The sequence below is a fragment of the Rana temporaria genome, chromosome 3, assembly GCF_905171775.1.
Source record: "Rana temporaria chromosome 3, aRanTem1.1, whole genome shotgun sequence".
Lineage (NCBI taxonomy): Eukaryota > Metazoa > Chordata > Amphibia > Anura > Ranidae > Rana > Rana temporaria.
The window spans coordinates 451,749,671-451,770,061 of NC_053491.1; the positions used below are offsets into that span (position 1 = coordinate 451,749,671).

A 20,391-nucleotide genomic window follows, 5' to 3' on the forward strand; every position below is an offset into this window, starting at 1 on the left:
TTGAGGGAACATGGAAAGGAACTGTGAGGGTATACATAGGACTGAACTAACTATCACTAAATAGGAGGCGAGGACAGTGGGAGGTACCAAATCACATCACTAAACAAGTTGTAGTGGTTAAAAACTTCCGTTTGATGTCAGCATACATCAAACAATAATGAAAAGGAAAGTTACCCCAGGGGGCTTTGTGTTGCAGCAAAGAATACTGATGTTCATTGTAAGATCAATAACATCATTTATTGATACAGACTTGCCACAAGGGACACATTTGTTGAATTCAAAAACATACAGTAAATACAAATTGCAATAAAAACATGTGCATATTGTTACAGCCGTGGGGATACATACTGTATACAGAGACATAGCATAATGATCTTGTATAGGAGCAAAACTAGAAACCCCAACGTGTTTCGACTTTATCATAGCGATCATCTTCAGGCGGTGAGAGAGGGATGCTCTAGAAGAAAATACATTGTATGAGTAAAATAATTCAACAAACAAGAGCACTCTCCAAAATTAAACATCTACAATGGTTGTACTAGTATATAGATAAGTGTGTTTATCCATTAACGGCTGGGGGAAGAAAACCTTCCCTTGTGTTGTGTTCAAGTACCGACTGAGGACCCCGTGGCTCCTGCAACAGCCCCTGTGGCCCACGTGAAGGCGGGAAAGAGGGCTGAGATGGAAACAGCCCCAGCTACAAACAATAATAACCTGATATAGTTCAAAGCAACAACAGGAATAAAACAAAAAGGCAGGACAGAACAATCGGGTTATACATGCATTTAGTGTCAACACTACTTACAGAAATGCAAATCAAGGCATAACTAACCAATTAGCAAGCCCATGCATTCAAAGAAAATCACTATATGCACATTCACTTTTTGTCTAGTATTGCTTATAATATGTTATTATTCACACCTGCAGTGTCATAGTAGCCTGTTTAGTCACTTTCCCTTTTTTTTTTCTCTGACATTCCAGATTTCTCACAAGCGCGAGGAATGTGTGAAATTCTATGCACATCAAATCTTTAAAGTGGGTCTTGTCCAGCCAGCTTCTGTTACAGTATATGACTATTATGCCCCAGGTAAATGACACACACATTGTAGCTGTTTACTCTAACTCAGACATTCTCAACCAGGTATCTGTGAAATCTTGGGGTTCCTCCAGAGGCTATGAGGGGTTCCTCCAGAGGCTATGAGGGGTTCCTCCAGAGGCTATAAGGGGTTCCTTGAGCTGTAACTGGTTGACCTTTCATTCAATGGTACCTTCAGAGTTCTGGGGCCAGTGGCACTTGGCAGAGCCAGCTGTATTACGCAAATTATATTTTTGTCTGTAAGGGTGGCATTCCGACCATCACTGTAGGGAGCATTCTTTCACTGGACACCAATATAAGGGGGGGGGGGGGGGGTTACCCACTGTCTATAAATTGATTGGTTTTACCTGTTTTTCACAAAACCTAAAAAAAGGTTTTCCTGACTAATTTGTGCGGATAATGCAGCAATATAGTTAAGAACAAAACACCTCTACTTTTCGGACTTGATGGTCCTAATGTTGCACTTAGACATATAGGGCCGGATTCAGAAAGGAATTACGCCGATGTATCTTCTGATACGCCGCGTAAGACCACGGATGCACCGTCGTATCTATGCGCCTTATTCAGCAAACATTGGCTTGATACGACCGACGTAAGTCTCCTACGCCGTCGTATCTTGGGCGCATATTTACGCTGGCCGCAAGGGGCGCTTCCATTGATTTACGTGTCGAATATGCAAATGAGCAAGATACGCCGATTCACGAACGTACTTGCGCCCGTCGCATGAGTATACGCCGTTTATGTAAGACGTACGTCCGGCGTAAAGATAAAACACCTATAGGGAGGCGCAACCCATGCAAAGGTATGGACAACGGAACAGCCATCGTATTTTACATCGTTTACGTAAGTCGTACGTGAATGGGGCTGGGCGTAGGTTACGTTCACGTCATAGGCATTGAGCTGGCGTATCTTAGGGAGTATATGCAACGTGATTCTGAGCATGCGCGCATGCGCCATTCGTTAGGCCCTTCATTTACATGGGGTCACACTTCATTATAATACATCACGCCCACTACCTGCCTACTTTGAATTAGGCGGGCTTACGCCGGCCAATTTACATTATGCCGGCACAAGTTTGGGAGCGAGTGCTTTGTGAATACTGTTCTTGCCTCACTGATTTACGTTGGCGTAGCGCATATGAGATGCGCTACGTCGGTCTAAAGATGCGCCGCTCTATGTGAATCCGGCCCATAGAAACTTGTAATATAAAAATCACTCGTCCAAAAATTTGATAGTGCCTTCATGGACTTAATTGATATCAATGAATTTTTGTTTGTGTACCATGTCAGTGTCTTGATTTTCATAAATTAAATTAATGAACGTTCTAGTTTCGAATTAAAGGGGGTGTAAAGGTTTGTTTTTTATTTTCAAAATAGGTTTCTTTAAGCTAGTGTTGGTTCACTTACCTTTTCCTTCTAAATGTTTTTTCTTTGTCTGAATTTCTCACTTCCTGTTCCTCCTCAGTAAGCTGTTCTGACTGACTTTCCACCGCTCGGATGATGGGGGAAAGCTTACTGAGGAGAAACAGAAAGTGAGAAATTCAGACAAAGAAAAAAAACATTTAGAAGGGAAATCGAAGGAAAAGGTAAGTGAACCAACAATGCACTAGCTTAAAGGAACCTATTTGAGAAAATAAAAAAACAAACCTTTACAACCCCTTTAACTTTCACAAGTGCATGCACATAAGTGAATTCAGTACTTAGAAATGCATTTGTTTTCATAACATTATACAAACATTTTCCATCCTAGTCCTTCAAATTTCTTGCTAACTCTGGTTGAAACCAATTGTCAAATCATCCCCTTTAACCCTTAAATAATCAAATCAATGTTCTTCAAACAGTAATTTTGGTAATGGAATTCTTTAGGTGCAAGGCCAGCTTTATGCCACGTACACACGATCAGGCTTTTGCCCGGCCAAATCACATCGAAATTCTGACGGAATTCCATGGGAAATATATAGAACATGTTCTATATCTAAAGTCCAATGGAATTAATCGGAATTTCCGATGAAAAAACTCCTATGGGGCTACACACGATCGGAAAATCCGATAGAAAATGTCCATCAGACAGAAATTCAGATCGTGTGTACGGGACATTAGTCTTATTTTGTGACTTTAATTAGTAAGATTATCTTGTAATCTTGAAACAGAAGACAGTCATGTATCTCCTATAGCAGGGTTTGCCAATCTTTCCAAACAAAGGTCCAATTTATTGCCCTTCATACTTTAGGGGGGTAGGACTTTGTCAAGTGGCAGTAAAAATGGCATGGTGTCAATGGATATAACCAACGCCCCATCATTGGTATTAGTGGGAGGAATAGAGTCCCAATATTGGTATTAGTGGGAGCAATAGAGTCCCAACATTGGTATTAGTGGGAGGAATAGTGCCCCATCATTGGCATTAGTGGGAGGAATAGTGCCCCGTCATTGGTATTAGTGGGAGGAATAGTGTCCCTTCATTAATATAAGTGGGAGTAATAGTGCCCCATTATTGGTATCAGAGGGAGAAATGGTGCCCCTTCATTGGTATTTGTGGGAGGAATAGTACCCTATCGTTGGTATCAATGAATGAATGAATGAATGAATGAAAACTTATATAGCGCAGCACATGCAAACTTAATCGCCTCTGGGAGGCATAGGGCTCCATCGATGGAGTTTTTGGGATAAATAATCCAAATCGCTGGTGTCAGCTTGAGGAATAGGGCCTTGTATCAGTAGGAGAAATTGTAACCAATTGTTTGTGTCAGTGGAAGGAAGAATTGCCCCATTGTTGGTGTCAGTGGGACAAAGAGTGCCCCAAGGGCCAGATAATAGCAAGCAAAGGACCATATTTGGCCTTTGGGTTGCAGTTTGGAGACCACTGACCTACAATATCAGCAGACACCTTCCAGATCATCACTCTCATATGACAGATCAATCAGACAAAACTTTATTGATCACTACTTTTCCGCAGATATAAGTGGATATGAGAAACCTACAACACAGCATATTCCCAAAACCAGCTAGAAATTCTTGTAACACTCTAAGGCCCCATACACACGAGAGGATTTATCCGCGAATACGTTCCAGCAGAACGTTTCCGCGGATAAATCCTCTCGAGGATTTCAGCAGATTTCTCTGCGATGGAGTGTACTCACCATCGCATTGAAATCCGCGCCGAAATCCTCTGGCGATGACGTGTCGCGCCGTCGCTGCGATTATGACGCGGCAACGTGCGCGACGCTGTCATATAAGGAATTCCACGCATGCATCGAATCATTACGACGCATGCGGGGGATCCCTTCGGACAGATGGATCCGGTGAGTCTATACAGACCAGCGGATCCATCCGTTGGGATGGATTCCAGCAGATGGATTTTTTTAGCATGTCAGCGAATATTCGATCTGCTGGAATCCATCCCAGGGGAGATATATCCGCGGAAACAGATCCGCTGGAGTGTACACACCATAGGATCTATCCGCTGAAACCCATTCGCTGGGATTTTTCAGCGGATGGATTCTATCGTGTGTATGGGGCCTAAGAGTTTTTGTAGACGGGCAACAGCAATGTGCATTAATTTGCACTCACCTTACACTTGATATCAGTTTAGACCAACTTTTCTCAACCAGGGTTCCTCCAAGGGCTACTAAGGTTCTTCAAGAAATTATCAATTCTGCATCTCAGATAAGTAAGCACTGACACCAATAGTCTTTTTTAGCTATCTGTAAGGAGGCATTTCTTCCCAATAATCCTCACAGTAATGTACCTTGATCTGTAGATATAGTAATTATTAGCAGGGGTTCTTTAAGACCATAAAGTTATATCAAGGGTTCCTTTATGTTAAAAAGGTGGAGAAAGGCTGGCTTGCACTTTTCTAATATCATCTGTATTCCTTCGCAGATACCATTAACCTACATTTGACCACCCTCTAAGTTGCTTCAAGCTGTTTTTGCATACCTATTAGTTTACATAGGAAAAAAAAGCAGTTCTGACACAAACAATTGTCCAATTTTCGGCCAACAAATGTTGGATGGCAGGCTAGTAAATTTTCAGCGGACAACGGTTTGACGTCAGATTTTTGTATGGTCAGTACACAAATCCGTCACACAAACGTTGCAAAGTACAAACACGCATTCTCGGGATCAATGCTTACCAAATACGAAATTAGCAGAAGGGGCTCAAAGGGTGGTGCTCAAGAGCTGTTTGTGTACCGTTAGTATGCAAGACAAGATCCTGGCACACGTCCCTTTGACAACAATCAGACGCTCGGTTGGCCAACAATCTTACCATAAGTGTGTCCGCATGACTTCTCCTTTCATATGAGCTGCCATCACTGGTATTTACAAAGCAATACCAGATAGTTACAGTATATCTAAAGCCAATTTAATTTTAATTTTGGATAGCATAATTTAGGATTAAAACCCATGTTAATTGTGTTTGGCCATCTGCGTTTCATTGATGAGATTTCCCTTCAATTCATGTGCTTTAGAAAAATATAAATTGAGATGAAATCTCTCCAAAGTGAGAGGAAATTTGCTCTTAGACAGTTGTCATTGGAACTGCTATTCCCCTCTATTCCTGTTCTGGTGACAATTGAATATTTTAGATTTCCCATCACTTCCAATCCCATTAACATTGGCCACTAGAACAAATAGAGTTGCTAAGCCTTCCTAACAGGGACACCGACAGCATTAAAAACCTAACAATGAGGGCCAACACTTTTTCAAAAAAAAAAAAAAAGTTTAGGCTTTATATATTATACACATTAATAACAAATTAGAAATGTTTATCTGCATTTCTTCAGGTTTTTTTTTCCTCACTGTTATTTGTTTCTTCCTATAGAAAGTCGTTGCACAAAATTCTACCATTTTGAAGAAGGCAGCAAATTACTGGGAAGGATATGCCAGGCAGATGTATGTCGTTGTGCTGAAGGTAAGGCACATAAAAATCAGACCAATTGATCAAATTGTAAGTGCAAGAGCAACACAAGAATTACTGACCATTAAACCATTAACAAAGGCATATATATGTAGTTAGACACCGCTTGAGACAATCCTTGGCCAACCAATCTCTATAGGGATTGATTGCTTAAACCACCATTGGCTTCCATGAGAAAGGGACAGGCCTAGGGGTTTCTGCTCACTTTTTAAACACGCATGTTTATCAAAGACATTGTGATTTGTTTACTTAAAAAAGCAGTTGGATTATCCACCATGATGTTAGACTCAAAGTGGTCCTAGTACACATGATAAGGATTTCATGTGTACAATTTTTTTTGCATGCTAGTCTCGTATAGAAAACCAATAGGTTACTAACGTTACAAAAATTCTTGTGCGACAGAATACAACTTTGGAAGTGATGTGATGTAATGTAATGTATTGCAGTGCGTTCTTTTGTTCCCAACCAAGCAAATACAGAAAAATCACTTGTCTTGTCATCGTACAGGAAAACATTTTTGTGCTTGTCCCTTTGGATAATTTTGCATGAACTGTCGTGATAGGCTCTCAAAAGCTGTGTACTAATGATCAGATTATGAGACGATTGCTCCGAAAGCGGTATTTTGTACTAGGCATTAGACATTACATCATCATATGTGTAGTGCATACAGACCAAAACAAATCATATACCATAAGTTTTATGCTAAAATAAAATATGACACACTTAAAATTGCAGAACAAAAATGTAGCCTCATCCAAGAATAAAGGAAAAATATATATAAATAAAGTCCCAATTCCTCAAGTGCAAGGAGGATCTATGCAAAGTGAATCCATGACAGAAGATAAATGTTGATGGAAACAATTGAGGAATGAACCTCCAAAATAATCGTGCAAACACCCTGTAACGGAACCCCAAATGGGACAGGGGTTAAAGCCGTTTAAGATATTCCATTCTCGAACCCAAGACAGCTACCGACAGTCCACAGTCAGGCAAACGAACCCCAATAACGAGTCACACAGCTCTGTCTGAGGTTCCACACGAATAGACCCTTTATTGAGAAAATCAGGCTCTTATATACAGTTAGGATCCTGCAGTAACCAAAATGAACAATGACCAAATACACATCTTTTTGGTAGACATCATGACTCCGGCTCCTGATCTAATTTACATGAGCTACAGTATTTGCCGGTGTATAAGGCGACCGGGCGTATAAGACGACCCCCTAATTTTACAGTTGTTTTTTTAAGATTTTTTGCCTGTACTCATCGTATAAGACGACCCCCCTTCCGAGGCTTCAGACGCTTCATATTTCTTCCTTCTGGAGCCATATTCTTCTTCCTTCTGGCTGGAGCTGGAGCCAATCACGGCGAGTGATGTATTCTATTAATGAATACAAAGCCTGCTTGGATTGGCAGAGGCTGTAACATCATCAGCCCATGCCTCTCTGACTCTCAAAGCCAATCCGAGCAGGCTACTGTATGTAGCCTGCTCGGATTGGCAGAGGTTGTTACTCCAATCCGAGCAGGCTCTGTATTATTTGAATACATCGCTCACCGGGATTGGCTAAGAGGAATATACTGTATGTAGCCGAAGCACATTACCGCACATCAGCAGGCATCTGAGCAGTTGACCCGGCGTATAAGACAACCCCTGTTTTTTGGCCAGTTTTTTTAAGTGTAAAAGGTAGTCTTATACGCCAGAAAATACAGTAATTAACTACAGCTGATGTCTCAGACGCATGACCTTTAGACTGTCTGTTAACTTGCAATACACATTTATCACAGGACTCCTTCACACAATACAGTGTCAATTAGCACAAGCCACAATGACAGATCCTCGGAAGCCATCCTAGATTCATTTACATCACAACAGACAATAGAATGCAATCACAGCAAGCTTTATAGTACACTACAGCCAACACACAATATATATACAATTAAATCTGACTAGCCCAGACCATAGTGGGGTCCTCATTCACCATGTGCCCCTATTAGAGACACAGGGTGATCTACACATAAGAAGCATCGGGGAGCTTCTGGGTCCCACGGGCCCTTCCGTTACACACCCATGCTCCACCACAAGCCAAAATCACTTCTTACCAGAGGCAAGAGGATAACAAGCCTATATTAAAGCCTTGGTTCCTCCAGTGGGTATGCAGAGACTGCTTCAGTGGAAGTCGATGTATATAGCCAACCATCGGAGAGCCCCAAAAAATAAAGACACTGGATAGTGTATTACCGTATAAAAAGTTTAATTTAAAAAGTAGTAACACTTACAGGAAAGATGACATTCGTCTAGATAAAAAAGCCGGCCGGCCTGCCTGCAGACGCCTGTCTCTTGGTGATGTCGTCAGTACGAAGAATTGGGACTTTATTTATATATATTTTTCCTTTATTCTTGGATGAGACTACATTTTTGTTTTGTGATTTTCTTTAAATTTTATTGTTAGTCTCCTAAGTGTGTCATATTTGATTTTAGCATAAAACTTATGGTATATGACTTGTTTTGGTCTGTATGCACTACACATATGATGGACTGATTCCAATATTGGTCCTTCACGTTATAGCGCAGCTCTTCACTGTTTCTTTAATTACTTATTTATGTCTATCACATAAACAGGGCCGCTGCTGTTTTTTTCTTGTTTTGGTAACTGGTTAGCGCAGTATTTTTTGTACATTTCTCATTAAACATTAGATGACTAGGTGTCCTGATCCAGCCATTTATTACTGGATCTGGGGGTGATCTAATGTCTGTGGGTCTCCAGCAGACATTGCTTCTTCAAACATCCTTATGCTGCGTACACACCTTTTGCCTGGCCAAATCTCATCGGAATTCCAACAGAATTCCATAAGAGAAAAATAGAACATGTTCTATATCTAAACTCCGATGGAATTCATCGGAATTTCCAATGAAAAAACTCTGATGGGACTACACACGCCCGGAATATCCAATGGAAAAAGTCAGTCAGACTTTTTCCATTGGAAATTCCAATCGTGTGTACAAGACATTACTGATTGATGGATTTTGTATAGGCATCTAATCATATTTATGTCAAGAAAGTAATTGATAGCTTACCCTCAGCTATTTTTTGTTTTGTCTTGCAGCAAACTGTTTCTTGCAGCAGCAACTTGAAGGCCAATTTGATGCACAGGAAAGGATGGAGCGAGCTTGTGGACAAGGAGTGGACTATGGTGAGAACCAGGTTTAAACCCAAATCATTATTTTTTGTTGCGGATACTGATTTATTAATTACTGATGCTGACATATTTCTTCAACAGTATACAGGGCACGAATGGATAAGGTTGAACCAAATGACAACTACGACAATTATGTGATGACCATAGTCAAAGTCATCAAGCTAGGTATGTAAAGAATGTAACATTAGACAAATGAATTACTGTGATGATGATTAGAAATAAAGAACAGGATATATTGATAAATGCAGCAGATCGTTGGGTACAAATCTTTGCTGTCCTCTGCAGCTGTAAACTAAGGAGCCCATTAACTTGGATTTTGACTTCTCTGGTTCCTTCTTTTCCCCTCATCACCATGTAAATGATATTATTATGATTAATATTATTATACAGGATTTATATAGCGCCAACAGTTTATGCAGCGCTTTACAACATTAGGACAGACAGTACAGTTACAATAAATTCAATACAGGAGGGATTAGAGGGCCCTGCTCATTAGAGCTTACAATCTAAGAGGGAGGGTCAAGTGATACAAAAGGTAATAGTTGTGGGGTAGAAGTTGATGGAGAAAATTTACCACTTCCCGCCTTATAGCAGAATGACGGCGGTGGTTCCGTTAGCGTGACTGGTCATCATATGACGTCTTTCAGCATAACAAGCCGCATCGCGGCGATTGGTGGTGCTGTGTGTCACTCTGACACACTGCATTTCTGAACGTGGTAAGGAGCCTCCGACGGAGGCTCCTTACCACATGATCAGCTTCGACCAAACACAGATGATCACAGCATGAACCAGGAAGTACCAGTAATCAGCTTTCCTTGTTTCGCGCTGACAGGGAGAGCCGATCAGCGGCTATCCTGCCAGAGAGGGGGGGTTTGTGCTGAAAATCAGCACATTGATTATCAGTGAAGCCCCCATCAGAGGTGCCACCACAATGCCAATCAGTGCTCATTAGCTGCCAGTCAGTGTCCTATCAGTAGCGCCTGTCAGTGCCCATAAAAGTGCCAATCAGTGCCTCATCAGTAACACCTATCAGTGCCTTTCACATGCCCATCAGTAATGCCTGTCAGTACCTCCTTATTAGTGCTGCCTATTAGTGCCATCTATCAGTGCCCATCAGTGGCACCTATTAGTGCCCATCAGTGCCGCCTATCAGTACCCATCAGTGCCCATCAGTGCCGACTATCAGTGCCCATCAGTGCGGCATATCAGTGTAGCCTATCGGTGCTGCATAATATCAGTGCCGCCTATCAGTGCCCATCAATTCTACATATTAGTGCCTTTTCATCAGTGTCCATCAGTGCCGCCTCATCAGTGCCCATTAGTGCATCCTCATTAGTGCCTGTCAGTGAAGGAGAAAACAAAATTTTATGAAATGGTGAATACAACTCTTGAGCATATAGCAAACAAGATAGCATGTTTGCTGGGATCAGAGTTCTTGTGTATGTTTAATTTAGAAACCGATGGCAGGTTTGGCTTTGGAGGCTGCAGTGTCACTCCTCTTGCCCATTTAAGCACCAAAAATGTATTCTTCTTCAATTATATCGTGGACCATTAGAATAGTTAAGTTTGTGTTTCTCCTGATGTAAAACTGAGGCCGCATACACACGATCAGTCCATCCGATGAGAACGGTCCGAAGACTGATGGTCTGATGTGCCTACACACCATCGGTTAATGAACCGATCGTGTCAGAACGCGGTGACGTAAAACACAACGACGTGCTGAAAAAAAACGAAGTTCAATGCTTCCAAGCATGCGTCGACTTGATTCTGAGCATGCACAGGTTTTTAACCGATGCTTTTGCATACCAACAATCAGTTTTGACCTATTGGTTAGGCGTCCATTGGTTCAATTTTAAAGCAAGTTCTTATTTATTTGACCGAAGGATAACTGACCGATGGGACCCACACACGATCGGTTTGGACCGATGAAAACGGACCTAAGTAATCACATGTGCCTGTAAACATCTCTAATTTCTATGTAGTAGTTCATAATGGTCAGAATTTATTCTGCTAACATCAGAAAAGAACATACTTGGTTTTGATTGGTTACCGAAACCAAAAATGAGTACTTAAACTACTCTTGAACAAATGAGTCTGGTAGTTTGAAATGTTACATGCATTTAAACATGAGTCTAATGGTTACTATTTTAATACATTCTTTTAATTTTCATTATTTTCTCCTGTTTTTATATTTTTTGGCAACAGGTACAGATGAGAAAGCTGAGGGCAAGCAACGGAACTTTGTCAGTCACATTAAGTGCCGTAAATCCTTGGATTTGAAGGAAGGACGGGAGTACCTGATCTGGGGAGTCAGGGGGGACCTTTGGGACCAACCAGATGGGTAAGATCCTCAATCTCCACCCACACTTGTTAAAAAATAATTCAGTTTCAGCAAGCAACTACCAATGGGGCCTTGAGAAAGGATTTTTTGCAGCAAAATTCATGAAACTTTGATATAGCATCTTAACACTGAACATTCAATATTTCCATCGATATATGTGTTCTGAAATTGGCTAAAATATGTTCGCTGATTGGATGTTAATAATTATTGTTTTTGGTCATTGAATGGCTAAGGACAATTGACCCAAATAGGGTTCATTTGCAGTGTGGAGGAAAAATCTTTTTTTTTTTTTTTTATTCAATTTAAGTTGACCATAGGAATTAGAAAATGGTGAGACAGAACAGTCAGATGAGGACAATGTTTTTTAAACAGTACAATTATGTGTTCCCCCGAGAATATTCGATCAGGGCTGTGGTGCACTGCCCATGGACATTGCATTGTTGACTGTCTTCCAATGTCTTTGGGCACTATGGGCCAGATCCAGAGAGAGAGTATGCCGGCATATCTAGTGATACGCCGGTGTACTTTCAAATTACCCGCATCTTTAGTTTGAATCCTCAAACTAAGATACGACGGCAACTGGGTTAGATCCGACTGGCGTACGCCTTCGGATCGTAGATGCAATACTTCGGCATCCGCTGGGTGGAGTTCGCGTCGTTTTCCGCGTCGGGTATGCAAATGAGCTTTTTCAGACGATCCACGAACGTACGCGCAGCCGTCGCATTCTCTTACGTCGTCTCTAGTCGTCTTTTTTCGGCGTATAGTTAAAGCTGCTATTTTGCAGTGTATACATAGACTTGCCATGCTAAGTATGGCCGTCGTTCCCGCGTTGAAATTTTTTTTTTTTTTTTTTTGCGTAAGTCGTCCGTGAATAGGGATGGACGTAAGTCACGTCTAAGTTCAAAAAATGATGTCGGTGCGACGTCATTTCGCGCAAAGCACGGTGGGAAATTTCAAAACGGAGCATGCGCAGTTCAATCGGCGCGGGGACGCGCTTCATTTAAATGAATCACGCCCCCTACCCGCCGATTTGAATTCCACCACCAGAAACACACTACGCCACCGTAACTTACGGCGCAAATTCTTTGTGGATTCAAAGAATGAAAAAGTAAGATACAGCAGCGTAGCGTATCTCTGATACGCTGCGCCTATCTAAATGTATGTGAATCTGGCCCTTTGTGTTATAAAACAGTCCTAAGAACTTTTATGATAACTCACTTACTGGTTGGCCATCTTAATTAACATAACAGTTTTTGAAGTTATAAATGGTGATAATATATGGACTTTCCTGGATGTTAAAGTGAACTAAACTCGCAGAAATCCCTCCTTAAACCAACGGTGCCCCAGATAATCCTTCACTGGCTGCTGTCTTTTCTCCAGCTACGTCAAGGTGCCAGGTTTTCGGCCTCTTGATTGGCCATTTGGAGAATGACGTCATCTTATGCATATGCATGGAGTATGATGGCAATGCCCACTGAGCTGTGCATGAGCAGCTCAGCATGCATTCATTAGAAGACTAAGCAGGTAGGTAACTGTTTGTTATTACAGAAGAGACATTGCCTATCTCTTTTGGAATAAAGAGTCGTCTGTTCACAGTTTTTTAGTAGTCAAGTTTAGTTCCACTTTCGTGAAAACCTAAACTTTTTCTCCCTCTTGTAAACCTAAAGAGGATCAGTACTGTGGATACTGTGTATACAAAGACTACTATAGGGCAAAGGATTAGTCACTAGTAGCATCTGACTCATTACTGACTTACAATTACTTGCAATGCTTGCTTTGCTGGGTTTATCTGTATAGAGGTGGCCATCTTGGAAGAGTGATGACTAGTGATGTGATGAAATCAGCAGGAGATATCGATTAACACAGATCCACAGAATCAATAAAGCAAAAATAGGGGAACTCTTGCACTGCAGGTCCTCAGATACAGCTTTTGTTCCAGTGAGAACAGTGAGCAGCACACCAAATCTCACTCCAAATATCCTGAGACTAGCAGTCAATGTCAGCAGTGTCTTGGATCTCATGAAGCAGAAATACAGTTAAGAGACTTAGGGCCCCAATAGAATGTCCAGTGCTAATTTTTCTGGAGAAATTTAATAACATTTTCCTGAATTCTGTTTAGGCACAATTAAAGGGGTCGTAAAGGAAAGTTTTGTTTTCCCTAAATAGCTTCCTTTACCTTAGTGCAGTCCTCCTTCACTTACCTCATCCTTCGATTTTGCTTTTAAATGTCCTTATTTCTTCGGAGAAATCCTCACTTCCTGTTCTTCTGTCTGTAACTACACATCGTAATGCGAGGCTTTCTCCCTGGTGTGGAGAAAGCCTCTTGAGGGGGGAGGGGGTGAGCAAGCAAGTCAGGACGCTCTCTACTTTGTAGATAGATAAAGGAGCTGTGTGTTAGTGGGCGTCCTGACACTCCTGCTCGCCCCCTCCCCACTCAAGAGGCTTTCTCCACACCAGGAAGAAAGCCTCGCATTACGGTGTGTAGTTACAGACAGAAGAACAGGAAGTGAGCATTTCTCAGAAGAAATAAGGACATTTAAAAGCAAAATCGAAGGATGAGGTAAGTGAAGGAGGACTGCACTAAGGTAAAGGAAGCTATTTAGGGATTTTTTTTCCTTTACAACCCCTATAAAGCTGAAGTTTAATCTGCTGAAGTCTAATCTGCTTTATGCAATACTGGTAGACTATTGACTAGCTGTGCATAGAGAACCCTGTCTCAATACTCCTCTCAAAAGCCCTCAATCCTGATCATTGATGGGTGGATGTCAGTTCAGCAGAGTGGGCAATTCTAAGGCGGATGCACTTGTATACAGGCCACCCTAGGTAACGTCATATGATGCTGATCCTCCATTGCTGTCAGAACTAAAATTCACTGAATGAATTTGGCAGGCCGGGGACAATGAGGCTGAGGAGTAAAGTTCTAAATGGTACTGGACATCATCCAGTAAGGAAATAAGGTGGGTTCTATCTGACAGCGCGTAGAGTGCAGAATGCAGCCGAACTGTCAGTGTCCGTAGAGAGGGGAAGAATTTGGCCTGGCCATCTTGTGTCCAACAGGCAGGTGTCCAGAGAAGTTTCAAGCCCTATGCTTTCCCTCCTTGTAAGGAACCTTTCCCTGCCACTAGTACTGTCCCTACCAGATGGAGTACCAGTCCCTACTCTACCAACTCGCAAATGCGTGCCAAACCTGGGAGTTAGGGCCTAAATTACCCAAGATGGCTGTCAGAGTCACATAGGGTGCCAGCATCGAATTGGATGCTTCTCCAGTGACTAAGGAAACCATAGAGGAACTATGTTCCTCTTGACTTCCTCCCCAACTGCAGTGCCTCTGTGGTGGAGAAAGTAGACTGTACCTGCCTACATGTCCACATCAGCAGAGGAAGTGGTTGCAGTGAGAGAGGTCCTTCTGCAAAACACCTAGTTTGAAGCCCAAGTTTACCTACAATTACAAAATACAAAATAGGCACCCACAGTGTGATGTGTCCCTTGTGCATCTGTCTTCTAAATCAGTACAAATCTTCTGTCCTCCCTCTTATACCACCCCCGCCATAGTCTTCTGGTTCAGCGGAGGTTGATAGAACTGAGGAACTGTAACAGGCTCTTATCAAGAATGCCGACTTTCTGCCCAGCTCTTCCATTCATAGATGCCATACTATAGTTTATCTGAATGAAACATGATCTATGAATGGAGAATGGGCGGATGGTTTAAAGGTCCACCTCCCCACCCCCCCTTAGATCCTGTTTATTTTGTTTGTAAACGTTAAAACAGAGGTCCACCTAAAAAAAAAATATTAAAAGCCAGCAGCTACAAATACTGCAGCTTCTGACTTTTAATAAATGGACACTTACAGTACCTGTCCAGGGTGCCCACGATGTCGGCAGCCAAACAATCGCTCAGCTCTCGGCTGCCCCCGCCGCCATCCTCGGTGAGGGAAGTGAAGCGTTGCAGCTTCACTTCCTGGTTCCCTACTGCACATGGGTGAATCGCGCTGTGTGTCCTAACTAGTCCCCGCTGCCTTCTGAGACCTGTGTGTTTCCCAGAAGATAGCGGGGGGGAAGGGGGGTGACTCCCGCAGGAGTCAGTCCACGGAAGTGGGTGCAAATACCTGTATTATACAGGTATCTGCACCCCCCTCCCCCATGAAAGGTGCCAAATGTGACACCGAAGGGGGGAGGGTTCCGAGAAGCGGAGGTTCCATTTTTTAAGAAAAAAGGGCTGTTGTACATTCTAAAAAGTTACAATAATGATAAAATATGTTTATAACTTGAATTCTGGATAGAGATCATGATGGGTGGGCAGTTTTGAGGTAGTAAGAAGGTCAAGGAAAACAAAGGGATTCTTAAACAAGAGAGAAGATTCTAGAGAATTGGTTCTTCTGTAGAGAAGTCTTGAAGTTTTGCATGGTTTTGGTTAAGAATCTGAAGGACCTTTGAAAGTCAGTTGAATAACAGTGATAGCAGTTTTATTTTAAAAATTCTTACATAAATCTGAAACAATTTTAATTTTGTTTCTGCTTACCCCTTGACTTCCCCAGGCATTGACATTCACATGCTTTTTTAACTTCTTTGTGATCAATGGTCTTTATAACTAAGTTGTCAGTGTAACAGCAGGGTCTGACAACTAGGAACACGTACAGGTGCATACTCCCAGTTCCTATTGCAATGTTATTTGATGTTCTCATGGCATGACGCATTGTGTGTGAGTACTTACACAGGTATATTGGGTTCACGAAGTGAATGAAGACAGCCCTACATACATTTTATTCATAAAAGTAACATTTATTTAGTGTGATCTTGTCATGAGCATTATTTAACCACTTCAGCCCCGAACCATTTGGCTGCCTAAAGACCAGAGCACTTTTTGCGATTCGGCACTGCGTCAATTTAACCGACAATTGTGTGGTCTTGCGACGTGGCTCCCAAACAAAATTGACCCCCTTTTCTTCCCCACAAATAGAGCTTTCTTTTGTGGTATTTGATCACCTCTGCGTTTTTTTTTGCGTTATAAACAAAAATAGAGCGACAATTTTGAAAATAAATAAATATATTTCTTACTTTTTGCTATAATAAATATCCCCCAAAAATATATTAAAAAACTAATTTATTCCCCAGTTTAGGCCAATACGTATTCTACATATTTTTGGTAAAAAAAAAAAAAAATATTGATTGATTTGCGCAAAGTTTATAGCGTCTACAAAATAGGGGATAGTTTTATGGCATTTTTATTAATATTTTTTTTTTTACTAGTAATGGCGGCGATCAACGATTTTGACTGCGACATTATAGCGGACACATCAGACAATTTTGGTGCTATTTTGGGACCATTCACAACTATACAGCGATCAGTTCTATAAAAATGCACTTATTATTGTGTAAATGTGACTGGCAGTGAAGGGAGTAACCACTAGGGGGCTAGGAAGGGGTTAAGTGTGTCCTAGGGAGTGACGATCAGTTTCCTGTCACTAGGCAGAACGGGGAGATGCTTGTTTACACCGGCATCCCCCATTCTGCAGCTCTGTGACAAACGATCGCGGGACACCGGTGGACATTGAGTCCGCATGCCCACACGGCGACAAATTTAAAGTGACGTATATTTACATCGATTTGCCAGTCCGTGCCATTCTGCCGACGTAAAAGTGTGTGACCCGGTCCTTAAGTGGTTAAATACTGTGTGCTGACTTCTTCTATTTCTTATAGAGTGCAGTAACAACGTTCCCATATACTACATTGGGTTTCTGTCTCACCTTTTAAGAAAATAATGATGGCATCTGCCTTTTCAGCTGAATTACCCAATTATTTATTCTTAAATTTAGGGTCTCTGTCAGAGGAACCTAACATCATCCTTTGTCTTTGAAATAGTGATTGCAGTTGGGTGCAAATGCGAATTACAGGGGGGAGATATCACACTATTTCAAAGTCAGCATAGGATTATATTTGGTAGTTTTGGATGGAGTTGACCATTAGCAAAACGTCCTAAAGATGTTTTCATAATTCTCTTTAGATATTCCTACATCATTGGAAAAGACACTTGGATCGAGTGGTGGCCAAACAACAGGGAATGCCAGGAACCGGAGAATGAAGAAATATGTGATATCTTCTTTTTACTGTCTGAAAATCTGGAACTTAATGGCTGCGCATCATAAAGTGAACATGGAAATCCCCTGAACTCCTCTTCCCATTCCTTTTCAGTGTATTACTACAATCTTGTCATGTTTTCTATGTCAATAAAACATTTATATGTTAGCTGTTTTGTGTGTATTCCACCTCACACTTAACGCTGACCTGCTCAACCTCTGGGATTGTATACCTCTGATTTTAATTTTTTAACTATATTTTTAAGAGGTATATTTCATTTGCAATAAAACTGTTTTATAATCCAGTGTAACCATTATAGATATGGACCTTCATTCACTAAACTGTATTACCTGTATTACCAGAGGCTAAGAAATTTGCACCTCCTCTCAAACTGCTAGATTTCTTTGGAGGGCATAGGAGGGGTGAAGGAGCCCTAATTTTGAATAGCATATGGGCTGGAATGCTAGGCTGGGCTTAAAGCAGACCCTTAACCTCCCCGGCGGTATGATTTTTTCAGATTTTTGGTGCTGAAAGCGGTACCATTATTTTGCATGGCATTTTATATTGTAGGCCTGTAATTCTTATAATTATATTATAGGAATAACTCACTTAAATCTGTCCAAACAAGAGTCTAGTAGACATCCCGGGTATGATAAAGTTTGAAACACAAAATCATAAATTATAATATAATAAATAACTAACTATAAATAATTATAACAAATAATAATATAATAATAATAATAAAAATAATTCAATAATGTAATCAAATCAAAAACACTGAAATTTGCTCAGTTGCAGAATTGTCGCTGTCATTACTTTTATTGTTGGATGACGAATTTCCCCACAAATCGCTATCGCTCAATTCTGAAAGTGATTCTAATTTATTATCGCTGTTTCTAGCTGCTCTAAAACCACTTTTGACGTAAAGGGACACTTTTTGGTTGCTATGGACAATCTACAGTTTCCAGGCAAAAAAAAATGCATTTATATGATAAAAGTACATGCATGACACTGGACAGACCACTAGGGACAAATGGGGTGGGTAATTATTTTATACAGTACTGTAATCTGTAAGATTACAGTATACTGTATGTGTACTATGTTTTTACTTTTTTGAATTTGGCGCCGATCTCCGCCCCGTGCGTCGTAACGTCGCAGGGAACGGAGCTTGGCGGGACTCGCTCACACAGCGGGGAGACGTGGCAGGATCCAGGGGACAAGGTAAGTAAACTCTACCTGGATACTGCGTTGCGATCCCGAGTCTGGCTCGTTGATACCGCTAATGGTACTGGAATTCCACCCCGAGCCAGACTCAGGATTACCACCAGGGAGGTTAAATAACATTACAAACATAACATAACATTACAATGCTAAATGCTTAGCATTACACAGTATAAGAAAGTAGTATACTTTTTTTTCAAAAAATCTTTATCTCCAGTCAAGTGACTTTGCCCCAGGCTGAGATGATGTCATGAGTCTGCTGCAAGCAGGAGGAAGCATTTCCTCAGTCTTCTCTTTCCTAGGAATACGATTACAACATTGTCAATATGTAACAAGTCTCCTAGGTGAAAGGCAGCAAGGTCTTCTTTTCTGTAGGTGTTTGTGAACACAGCCAAGAACAAGGCAGGCACCAGATTCCACATGATTGTCATCTCTTCACCAGCATCTCAGTCCAAATAGTAGATGGTGTTCCTGAATGATGCCTGATAAAAAATGTGTGCATCCTTCTGGAAAGAAAATCAGATAATGGCATTGTCAGGGGGAGTACTGTGATCTGTGTGAGAGGTAATAAATGCCTACAAGTGATAGGCTGTCCATACAGTAGACACTTGTTTGTTCAATTTTCTAATGGTTATTGGGGTCAAGCCGGTTTGATCGTAGTGATGAGAATGTTCAAAGAAGCATGACTGGGAAAAAAATCATTACATATTCTAATGTACGTGTTTTAGGCATAGAATTAAACCAATTCTTGCTAGCGCTATAGCTGAAAGACAGCTAAAGCTACAGCATTGGCTTACTTTACAGTGAGATCATCCATGGACATCCTCATGTGATCGGGCTGCCTGCATGCCCCCTGCCTTCAGACACAGCTGATCATAGATTGGGGAAAAGGGCCAATTAAAGTGACCCTTTACCATGTGATCAGCTGTGTTCAATGACAGCTGATCACAATGTAAACACAAGCCGGTTATCGGCATTCCTTTCCTCACCCTTACAGCGTGAATAAGAGAGCGAATAGCCAGCTTGTATGAAAGGGACATCTACATTGATGATCAGTGTCCTGATCATCAGTGCAGTCCCAACAGTGCCCACCAGTGCTGCAAATCGGTTCCCATCAGCAGGGCCAGGACAAGGGGTGGACAGAAGGGACGCCTTCCCCTGGCGCAATGGTTTATTGCAGGGATGGGGAGCACCTGACCCTAACCCTAAGGAAAAGGAGGGGCACAGTTTGTCATCTTTGCCCTGGGCTCTGGATGACCTTGTCCCATCAGTGTTACCTATCAGTGCCGCCTACCAGTGCCCATCAGTTCTGCCTATCAGTGCTGCCTACCAGTGCCGCCTATCAGTGCAACCTATCAGTGCAGCCTCATCAGGGCACATCAGTGAAATTACCTGTTTGTAAAATGTTATAAAAATCTAAAATAGTCTTTTTTTTTGTTTGCTTAGCAAAAAATAAAAACCCCATGTAGTGATTAGAAAAGATTGAAAAATTATAAAAAATCTTCATATGGGTACAGTATAGCATGACCGCGTAATTGTCATTCA

The 20,391-nt window shown here is 41.5% G+C and overlaps 1 protein-coding gene across 1 annotated transcript in view; it reads left to right on the plus strand.

The window, feature by feature from the left end:
• LOC120933436 (venom factor-like) overlaps window positions 1-17,935 on the plus strand; it is a 120,540-nt gene extending 102,605 nt beyond the window's left edge. The window contains exons 36-41 of the mRNA XM_040346653.1: window positions 982-1,087; window positions 5,917-6,006; window positions 9,117-9,203; window positions 9,291-9,374; window positions 11,415-11,550; window positions 17,552-17,935. Coding sequence (XP_040202587.1) covers window positions 982-1,087; window positions 5,917-6,006; window positions 9,117-9,203; window positions 9,291-9,374; window positions 11,415-11,550; window positions 17,552-17,693 — 645 coding nt within the window. The 3' untranslated portion in view covers window positions 17,694-17,935. The remainder of the gene's footprint in view (window positions 1-981; window positions 1,088-5,916; window positions 6,007-9,116; window positions 9,204-9,290; window positions 9,375-11,414; window positions 11,551-17,551) is intronic.
• The last annotated feature ends 2,456 nt before the right edge of the window (window positions 17,936-20,391 follow it).